Genomic DNA, 11,365 nt, shown 5'->3' with positions numbered 1-11,365 from the left:
TCCTTGAAGGGCCAATCAGCCCATTTTTCAAAGACTCGCATCAAGAATTGTGAGGTCGGGGGATTCCTGAATTCTGAGCAGCTATGAACTTGTTATGATCAAGAATCAGATTTGATCTTCTTCATATGAATTTCACATTTCATCTCACTACGCATGACATTGGTTTGCTTCTGTTCTAGTCATCAGACAAGCTAGATGATCATGGGGAGGGGATAATTAACCACCACCGGACAAAATATGGATTGAGTGAGCTTAAAATTAAAGGCTGTTTACATAAAATTTGTTTATTCATCAAAAGCAATAAAACCATCCATTGAGAATCATTCGTTTCAAAAAAAATCCCAGACTCAGGTTCCGTCTGCCTAGTCTTTGTAGTAAAGGTCACTTTGTAAGAAAGCTTCTGATTAGCTTTGGAGAAGCTCAGAAATCCGCTGCTCAACTTCCACATAACCACCCTTGAATGGCGAAACCATGGCATGGTAACTTGAAAAGCCAACATCAGTGACAATTCCATGAACTTTAAACGGTAAACCGAAGCATGAGTCTTCTCTGGGAACTTAACAGAAATCATGCTATAGTTGAAGTCCCCTGGGGTGGCCAACACCTTGAGCTCGGCTGAATGTCGTAAACGAAACCTGGGTCAAGAGCCTTTCTTCAAAATAAAATCTAAATATTTGCCAGTGAAATGCAATCACTAAACTACCATTAAAAGTTCCAGACACTTCAAGTTATATAAATGTACCTTTCTGCAAGACCTTGCAAAAACGCCTTGTGCGGTAGCTTCATTGATAAAAAACGACATTCATCCTGCAGCTCCGGTTCTTCCAAGTTCATGTGACCTGGCTAGCTAGCTGCAATCAAAATTATCTTACAACCTGAATTACCATTGTCCCAAAGACTCCAGTACTATAAAAGCAAAAGCCAGAGGACCCAACAGAATGACACAACTACAAAAGCATAGTCCAACAGGCACAAACTACAAACACAATGAAAAGGCTTGAATCACAAACATTGGCCAACAGTCACAAACTGGATCCCCACAAACATTAGTATAGAGCTGTAACATATTTAAAGTCCAACAACAACCGAAAAACTACAATACAACCCAGACTCGGACCATTATTCATAGCTTCACTCTAGCCTCTAAAATTTGGTATTGGGTCTGTTATGTTTGCTTCTTTAGAAGTGTCGGTCTAGCACAAAGTATTGAGTCTATTGACTTGACTACCAAGCAAAAACAGGAAAAGACAAAAAAAAAAGTTTGTCACAGTAGTATTAAGCACTACCTAAGATAAACGAGCAATACCATCCGATAACTCGAACAGATTACAGTCACTTAACTGAAGATGTAGCAGGACAGAGTAACTACAATATTCTTCCATTGATGTTGGCCATGCTGACAAGGGTGCCATCATCTCTTCACATCCAATACATGATAATCTGTCACAAGCTTTCCCAAACGTAGGATAGAGAATGGAAGTTGTTTTATACCACTTTCCCTTACGTTGAGGACCTGGCAGGATTCTAAGTCCCCCAATTTATGAGGCAAGTTATGAAGTACTGAGCACCCAGACAGATCCAGATGAGTAAGGTGTGCCAAATTACAGATACTGTCGGGAAGAGAGACAAGGCTTTTGCAGTTCCTCATACTCAATTCTTCAAGCCCCTCAAGCAGATCAACTTATGAGGGCAGTCCATTAATTGTGGTCTCATCTAAAACAAGTTCTGATAGCTCATTCATGATTCCTGAAATCTCTGGAAACTTTTCAAGATTTGAGCAGCCATCGAGGTAAAGGGTCTGGAGCGAACGCATATGAATGCTGGTTGGAAGAGTCTTAAGTTCTGTGCAACCAATGAGATCCAGATGAGTAAGGTGTGCCAAATTACAGATACTGTCGGGAAGAGAGACAAGGCTTTTGCAGTTCCTCATACTCAATTCTTCAAGCCCCTCAAGCAGATCAACTGATGAGGGCAGTCCCTTAATTGTGGTCTCATCTAAAAAAAGCTCTGATAGCTCATTCATGATTCCTGAAATCTCTGGAAACTCTTAAAGATTTGTGCAGCCATCGAGGTTAAGTTTCCAAGAGAACTCATATGAATGCTGGTTGATAGAGTCTTAAGTTCTGTGCAACCTGTGAGATCCAGATGAGTAAGGTGTGCCAAATTACAGATACTGTCGGGAAGAGAGACAAGGCTTTTGCAGTTCCTCATACTCAACTTTTTAATACCCAGAAGCAGATCATATGACGAGGGCAGTCCTTTTATCGCGGTCCCATCTAAACGAAGCTCTGGTAGCTGCTTCATGATTCCTAAAATCTCCGGAAAATTTTCAAAATTTGGACAGCCATCGAGGTTAAGGGTCCGGAGATAACTCATATGAATGCTGCTTGATAGAGTCTTAAGTTCTGTGCAACCTTTCAGATTCAAAGCGCCAAGCCCAATGAGATTGTTGATAGATGGGGGTAGTTCTTTAATTGCAGTCCCACCTAGATAAAGCTCTTTTAGCTCCGTCATAAGGTCTGCAATCTCTGGAAGCTTTTCAAGATTTGAGCAGCCAGAAAGAATAAGGATCCTTAGAGATTTCATCTGAATGCTGCTTGGGAGAATCTTAAGTTGTTTGCACCCGTCTAGATCCAAGAAATGAAGTTTTTGAAAAGCAGAAATGGATGAATGAACCTCAAATAAACTTGAACACCCATTGAGAAATAGTTTCTCAAGATTTATCGCCTCAGTTAAGTCGGGGATTTTGACAAGGTATTGACAGTAACTTAACTTGATGACTTTCAGATTTTGTAGGGGCTGCATTTAAAACACCGGGAAAACATTTCTTCATATATGGGGCACATAGAAATCTATAATTTTGAAACAAGAAAATGATATGTAGATGATCGTACCTTGATTCCTTCCCAAAGTTCTCGAATGTGACTACCACGCATGTCAAGGTGAACAAGGTTCTTCGGGATAAAGGTTGATGGCAAAGACTTTAGTGGGCATCCATGCCATAAGAGAAACCTCAATTCATGAGAAAGGAACTCGAAGTCCCCCCTCAAGAGTTGTTTACAGTCATCAACGTGTCCATCATCATAGTACGAGAAATAAAAGATGGATTTGAATGAATAATAGATTATGAGTAGTCTTAGCTTTGTCATTCTAACAAAGGCTCCAGTACTTATGCATCGGTCGACTTTTGAGTTCGACAAGTCAAGCATTAAGCATTCAACTGCATCCGTAGCCTGCATAACCAATAGAAAATTAAATGTTATTGCAAAATTCTAGAACATTATAATAAAGTTAATACAAGATTCCCATGAATTTGATTTTGGTCAACGTTGAATCTTTCTACCAAACATTATGTACACATTTGACATGAAAAAGAGCTAGAGAATGATCATGATTGAATAACTCACAGTATTTTGAGTCAATACACGATTAACATCTTCATAACTCCACAACCTACTGCGCTTCCCAGGTTCTTTAGTAGATTCTAGGCGGACGATTCTCTACCCATTTCTTGTAGTAAATCATGCATGTTGAGTTCACCATCTTCTGATATAGTTATGAGTGCTCTGTCAACTAGAACTCTTAATCCATTGTGGGGATAGAAGCCACAACTGTCTAGTACTCCTGTTACAAAATCTTCATCCCATTCTCTAAAGAGACATGCAATGTCTAGAAATATGTCCTTCTCTGATTCGTCTAGTCCCTCAAAGCTTGTTCGAAGCACATCCATAATCTTCCTTTCCGGGATTTTCTTGATTTTCTTTAACAACTCTTTCCACTGGTGTATACTTTTGTCATAAAGAGAAGCTCCCAAGACTTTAAGTGCTAAAGGCAGACCCTGAGCATACTCTATGGCTCGGTTTGAGAGATCACTATACTCTTTACTGGGTTGGTTTGTTCTGAAGGCATGCTTCTTAAAGAGGTCAAGAGATTCATTATGATGTAAACACCTGGGCTCATATGTCTCATAAACTCCGGCTAGTGATTCCTTATCTCTAGTTGTTACAAGGATTCTGCTTCCAACACCAAATGAATAAACATTTCCAAGTAAGGCTTCAATTTGGGAAAAAGTTTCCACATCATCAAGAACAACTAAAACTTTTTTCTTACCTAGCCTTTCCATTATCACATCGGAACCTTCACTGAAAATGCCTACACTCTGCAAATCTCCCTTCAATATTATAGATAGAAGTTCTCCCCGCATTTGTGCTTCATCCTTCTTCGCAAAACCTTCTTTCACATTATAAAAAAAGCACTTGTGTTCAAATAGATGAACTATTTTGTCATAAACAGCTCTAGCTATGGTTGTTTTGCCTATACCGCCCATACCCCATATTCCAACAACACCAACATCATTCTTCCCACGACACAACCGCAAACTCATTTCCTTAATGTGATGATCCATTCTGACCAAATTGTTCGCTAGACTGGAGGGTCGGGGGATGTGAATCCATTTTTCTAAAATGTCTCCTACAATTTTCTCAATAAGCTCGATATCATCCCTGGAAAATTTGAAACGAGAGTGTTTGTATATAGTCAGAGCAAGATATACCGTCTCATACAACATTGATCCATGTCCGCTATAATAAAAAGTCAACTAAATAGATCAAATTAAAACAATTAAATCCAATCAAGTCAAGTAATTTCCAAGTGAACTAGCACATATTCAGACCAAGAAAAAGTAGATGAAGAAGTTAACTAGCACATCGCGAAGACACGAACCGGGTAACTAATCTATACTGTATAGTTGTAAAGAATAAGCAGGTTGGAATTTTGAAAGTGCAAAAATGGTAAGAATTCAAGTAAAGAACTAAAGGGCAGCATATAGAATTAACTCACTTATAGTGTCGCGAATCCCAGCCAGACAGATCCGTGATTCTTTTTAGTGCAGTTTTCCAGGTCTCCAATACTTCCTTGCCGAGGTTACGATTTTGTTCATGTTTGGCAAAAGCTTCCCCAAACATTTTCTCCAATTTTCGAATATCGGAGGGATCTACTTCATAGAAAATGGGCACCACAATCTGCTTCTTCTTATCCTCGCATTCCATGATTTTGACGAGCTCTTTTAAGCACCAAGTGGAAGTGGCGTAGTTTTGAGATAAAACTACAACCGAAATCCTCGATTCGGCAACAGCGTTGAGTAGCTCCGGAAATTTTGTTGCCTTTTTCGAGCTCTTCAGAATCGATGAAGGTGTAGATTGCTTTCTGTTCTAGAGCTCTGTAAAGATGGCAAACGAAGTTTTTGCGAGTGTCCTCCCCTCGAAAACTGAGGAAGACATCATACTTGCAATGACCACCAGAAGAAGTTCTATTAGGGCAACTCCAACCAACCATGGGATTCATTAGGGCAACTCCAACCAACCATGGGATTCATTTTAGCACCCCTTGTTGCACTATTCATATAGGACGAGAATTATCTCCAACTATGGGAGGTGTTATTTTCACTATTCTTGACTAAAATATAATATGAGTATAATTTTGATGAATATTATATTAAAAAAATGTTAATTTAATTAAATAAGGTAAAAAAAATAATTTAACATTTTATCATAATATTTAAAAATTATGATAATTTATTTAATGAATTTAAAAAAAGTTTTAAAATTTTTTTTTGTGTCGGCATATACGACAAAAGTGTCGGCACATACGACAAAAAATCTAACTATTTAGAAGATATTTTGATGTTTTGTGTCGGCATATATGCCAAACAGCCGAATTTCGATGTGATATCAGCGCCACGTGTCAATTTCTAATTGGCTGTCCAAATTAGGGTCGAGTCTTTGTCTGCCACGTGTCATATCTTATCTAATGAAATGAACTCAATCCGTCCATAAATATGGGGTCATTATCATCCTCATCTCTCACAAATTCACAAACACTTCTCATATCCAAATCACACAAATCTTTCTTTCTTTTCCGTTTTGATTTTGTCAAACCATTTCTGCAATGAATCGTTTGACGAAATGGTTGCAGAAAGATCAAGAAGAGGCCGTCACGAGAAGCCGTCGACGAAACTTGATGATGTCTGCCGCTGCCTTGCAAATCCAAAATCTGGAAGATGAGGATTCACAATGGGGTGGTTCTTCAGAAGGTCGTACCTATAAGGCCAGGGATCGAGAGCTGATGGATCTTCGACTCAAAGCTCAATACTTCACGGATCCGTGCAGGTATGAACCAAACATTTTTCGCAGGCGATATAGAATGCAACCTTGGGTCTTTGACAAGATGATGCGCGACGTGGCCAACTATGACCCATATTTTGTTCAAACAAGAGATGCTTGTGGGAGACTCAGCTTATCCACTGAACAAAAGCTGACATGCGCCATGAGAATGCTCGCGTATGACATCACAGCTGATTTTTGCGATGATTACCTAGATATTGCGAAGTCCACTGCCATTGAGATTTTGAGCACTTCACAAAAGCAATCTGGAATGTGTACCATGAGACTTACCTCCGCCGACCAACACCGGCAGATTTGCGACGGCTGCTTGACAAAGCTGCAGAATGGGGATTCCCGGGGATGATCGGTAGCCTTGATTGTATGCATTGGCAATGGAAAAATTGTCCCACCGGATGGGCAGGGCAGTATACTGGCTACAAGGGGAAGCCCACAATCATCTTAGAGGCGGTGGCCTCATACGATACTTGGATTTGGCATGCCTTCTTCGGACTTCCAGGTTCCCTGAATGATATTAACGTCCTTGGATGTTCACCGTTGTTCAATGCTCAATGCGTTGGTGAAACCCCTGAAGTGAGCTACTAGGTACGTAATAGGCATTATCGTCAATGTTATTACCTAGTTGATGGCATATACCCTAAGTGGGGGTCATTTGTACAAGCAATCCGAAACCCGAGGTCGCCGCAGACACAACATTTCACAAGGATGCAGGAAGCATACAGAAAAGATGTGGAGAGAGCATTTGGTATTCTCCAAGCTCGTTGGGCAATCATAAGAGGACCAGCTCGTGGGTGGAGTAAGGAAAACCTTCAATACATCATGATGACGTGCATTATCTTGCACAATATGATTGTTGAAGATGAGCATGATGAAGATGCAGCGCAGCCATTTGATCCGGATGATATCCCAACCAGACCAAGGAAAGCAGAGATATATAAGAGACCAGTAATGGACACCGATGTTGATCGCAATCCGCAACAACTAAATCAATTCTTGCGTCGTTATAGGGAGGTTAGATGTCCAGTGATGAATAAAAACCTCCAAGACGATCTAGTCGATCACCTATGGACCATGAAGTTACAAGCTAATCAGAACCACCAGTGAGCATTTTTTTTTGTTTTGTGCTTTCAATAAGTGGCCATGTTGTCATGATAAGTGGTCATGGCCTACTCTGGGGGTCATTTGTGTGGTAGTCGATCACTTTCCGTTGTGTGCTTTTTATTTGTGTGGTTTGCTTTTACTTTCCGTTGTGTGCTTTTTATTTGTGTGGTTTGCTTTATCATGAAAATAAAAGTTCAATGCTTTTTTACGAAGATGGTATACTCAACATAATAATTTTTATTATCATAAATTAAAACACAAACCATTCAAAGCAACTAACAATATTAATTACATCCAAGATGTCTCGCCAAGTGGATCATAAGTGGTCAATCCAGTGTTGTCTCCTTCAGGGGGTGTAGGATATTGAGATTGTTCCTGGATGCTTGAAGTTTCGGCCTCCTTATCAATTATTTGTTGTTGCTTCCTCTCCCAATAACTCCTCTTTCTTGGGGTGAAAATTGATGGATCCACCTGCATCGTGCGAGCATCCTCAGCGCGTTGCTCAATTAGTTGACCTTCCTCAAACTGTCTTTGCCTTTGTTGGTACTCGCGTTCGGTTTGTTCATAACATTTCTGCATTTGAACTCGTAGGCCATCCGCATCCTGCTTATTGCTTTTTTTCTTAGCTAGCTTCTGAGCTTTCTGTCCTTGAGGACGTGCCTTTCTTGATGAGGGAAGCTCATCCTCAGTAGTGGGTGTTTCATCACTATCCAAGTTGACATGATTAGGACTAAAGTGGGTGTTTTCCATTGATGGCGTTTTCCCAAACTTTTCCGTATTTTTCAAGTATTGCCAACAATGCTCAAACACAAAATCGCAACCTTCCGAGTCGTAGTACGTTGATTTAACATTCATGAGCTACATTTAATATTAAGTAAATAAAATATTAAAAAAAAAACCCTTCGTATAAATCGATCAATAAACTATATAACAACATTTTACTTTTAACAAATACATGAGAAATAAAAAAATTATCATTATTGAACATATTTCAATATAATTACCTCGTCCTCCATATTTTCGCCGCTTCTTCGTTGGAAGTGTTTGACCTTGTTAAGAGCTTGGCGCCACTTCATACATGCCGGACTTATTCTCTTCCAACGAGAGTGGCAACTAGAATGTGTTCTCTCCATGCAACCGGCCGGTTTTTGAGCATTGTACTCGTCCGCCACACGACTCCACAATAAATCCGACTTTTGATCTTTTCCGACGCAACCATCACCCCCAACGGTGATCCAAGCTTGGCAAAGAATAACTTCTTCATTGTGCCTCCAAGAATCCCCTCTTGGAGCCATTTTTTCCAATACAAAAAAAAAAGAAAAAAGGAAGATATATTTAAGAACAAGAAGATGGGTTTAATGAATGGAAAATTGTGAAGGAGATGGAGGATATTTGGTGTGAGGAAATAGAAAAGAATGGGTAGGTATTTATAGAATTTCCTACACTTCACTGTTCCAACGGGTAGATTTTTTTCCTTTAATTTTCTGGTAATTCTTTTATTTTTTTTGGAACAAAAAGGATATAATAACCCTTCAATTAATAAGAGCCGTAGATGAGTTTTTTTTCCCTCAAATCTGAGCCATCAGATCGAAAATAGATCCGTTCAGTAAAAAAAAAAAAAAAAAAAAGGGCAACATCGGACCGTCCATATTAATCAGGTATCAATCTGGACCATACATTTCATGACCGTTGGGGGTTCCAACGGTCACCAGGGGACAGCAATTGGCGCGGGGCCCACGTCTGCAGACGAAAAAGCAGCCGATCTTCTCTCTCCAGCGGATGATGCGCACGTGCTTTCTCTTCCCAGCAGTTGGCGCGCGCATCTCCTTCAATTATCGTGTATGGCGCGTTGGTTCGGCATTTGGGCTGACACAGCAAGTGGGCTGGCCCCCATGTACAGTGATCAGATCTGGTCCTGGAAAAGTCTCAAATATGAGACTAGAAATGAGTCCAAGTCCTATATTTATAGGACCAGACCCCCCAAAAACACAAGGTTGGAGATCCAAAGTCTCAAAATAGCCCAAAATCTGGTTTGGCACCCCATGGTTGGAGTTGCCCTTAGAGAGACAAAGATCGCACTCTACGAGTCTACTGGTCAAGAGTCGTCGTCTGTCACACATTCCACGTGTTGGGTAGTCATTGGTAATTTGGGGATAAAAGGGACCCAGGAATCCTATCCTCCAATGAGATCGTGCGTTTTTACTTTTTAAGGGATTGGGCCTGTGAAAAATTGGGCCGATGTGTAGAACTTGTATTTGTTTGGATGTGTACATTAATGATGAATGTATGTAGCATTTGTAGATAGAGAATTAGAGATATACTTGTCAGGGGTGGGGCACCCTACTTGTCAGTATACATATCCAAGTAATTCCTATACATTCCTACTTGTATTAGCAACACCACTATTCTCTTTTTCTGTCCAAACAAAAAAGAATCGAAACACTCCGCTGATTGGCAACTACAACCTGAGCAACCAATTATAGTGAAGGCCGCAGATTGGCAATACAGTTGATTACTACCACCGTTGTGCCGCTACCCAAATTACCAACCAGTCAACCACCGTACTGCCGCAACTTCCGATCGAACTGGAGTCCCAGATTCCGATGAGTGTCGACAATGAACCGGTAAGGTTTGTAAGAGCAGGCGGTGATAAATGTTTAGATTGGAGTTTGTGATGGGCCTGGACTGTAGGTGCAAGTGGTGAGCTTTATTAAAGATTTAGAAAAATTCAGTGTCAGTGCCTGAACTTAGGTGCCAAGGCCAACGTGATACTCAGACTTACATGTGTACCAATGTGATACCTGAAGTCATGTTTTAGTATCGACGTGATACCTCCGTCTAATTTCCGTAACGGAACCGTCAAATTGATGACGTGACAAGTACGTGGAGACAAAAAAAAATTTAAATGACCAATTTACCCTTTTCTTTTATTAATTCATTTTTTCTTTCTTTTCTTCTTCTTCTTCTGGTGTCGAGGAAGAGGGAGAGGACGTGTTGGGGAGGGAGGTCGTCGATGAGAGCGACGGCAGCCAAAGCGTCTGCGTAGGAGGAGACGGGGAGGTTGGATTGGCGGTGATCGGAGAGGCGGTCGCGGGCGCGCTGGGAGATCGGGGACTTGAAGCTGTCGACGATCTGCCACTGGTGCTGGAGGAGAGGAAAGTGAGAGAGGAAGGGCTTGTGGAGGGTGGTGAGAGTGAAGTGGACGTGGCTGGCGCGGACGTAGCGGGCGGCGGACTCGAGGAACATGGACTCGTCGAGGCAGCCCCAGATGTTCTCGGGGGTGTCGACCAGGTACTTGACCTGGCAGGCGATTCCGTAGATGCGGACGGAGGAGTCGGAGGAGGACTTGGAATCGGAATCGGAATCGGAATTGGAGAGAGAGGAAGAAAAAGAGAGGGAGAGGGAGTGGATGATGGCGTGGTGGACGGAGGAGAGGTTGCGGGAGATGGAGTGGGCGGAGCGCTTCATGAGGACGATGGAGTTGGCGGAGTCGATGAGGTCGCGGTAGCGAGTGCCGACGAGTCGACCAGGTACTTACAAAAATTCTGTTTGCGTCTGATGCATTCATACCCTGTTGAAGGTTTGTGTACAATTTGTTGGGTTTTGGTTGTGATTGGAGAACTAGGCGGCGGAGCAGTGGCGTTGGTGATGGCGATGGGGATTGGGGCATGACTCCTGTTCGGGGTCTTCGAGTGGTGGCGGTGATTCTGAGCCGGAGAGGAGCTGGTGATTCTGGCGGTGGGGATTGGGGCATGACACCATTCGTATCTTTCTCCTCTGCATCTAAGAACATTCATTAGTTTCTCCAAAGATTGCTCCTTTATTTCCTTCTTTGCATGTCTAAAACTACCTGGGCTTTTCCTTGGTGAAAAATTTGGATTTGGATTTCAGCTCAAGTCAAAAGTCTTTAGCTTTTGAATGCAAATTGATGGTTTATGCATCTGGGTTTTTGCAAATGGATGGGTTTATGCATCTGTTTAGTTTACTTGAGCAAAGTATGGGCTTTTGGTTTGATAGATATAGATCAAAGATCATAAACTAAGCAAGCTGCTGATTTTGCATTATTTTGTTTCATTGGATTTAGC

General features: G+C 41.4%; 1 protein-coding gene and 1 pseudogene across 1 annotated transcript; both read right to left on the bottom strand.

Annotated features, from left to right (window-relative positions):
• Nucleotides 1–148: 148 nt before the first annotated feature.
• LOC133718500 (disease resistance protein RUN1-like) lies at nucleotides 149–5,390 on the bottom strand (annotated as a pseudogene).
• Nucleotides 5,391–7,568: 2,178 nt separating this feature from the next.
• LOC133716962 (glutathione S-transferase T3-like) lies at nucleotides 7,569–8,575 on the bottom strand. Its single transcript, XM_062143589.1, has 2 exons — nucleotides 8,285–8,575; nucleotides 7,569–8,138 (listed from the first exon to the last, which is right to left on the bottom strand). Exons 1-2 carry the CDS (start codon nucleotides 8,573–8,575, stop codon nucleotides 7,569–7,571), a joined length of 861 nt encoding a protein of 286 aa, XP_061999573.1.
• Nucleotides 8,576–11,365: the final 2,790 nt, after the last annotated feature.

This window comes from Rosa rugosa, chromosome 6, assembly GCF_958449725.1.
Source record: "Rosa rugosa chromosome 6, drRosRugo1.1, whole genome shotgun sequence".
NCBI classification, from domain to species: domain Eukaryota; kingdom Viridiplantae; phylum Streptophyta; class Magnoliopsida; order Rosales; family Rosaceae; genus Rosa; species Rosa rugosa.
This window is presented reverse-complemented; position numbering and strand designations above follow the sequence as displayed.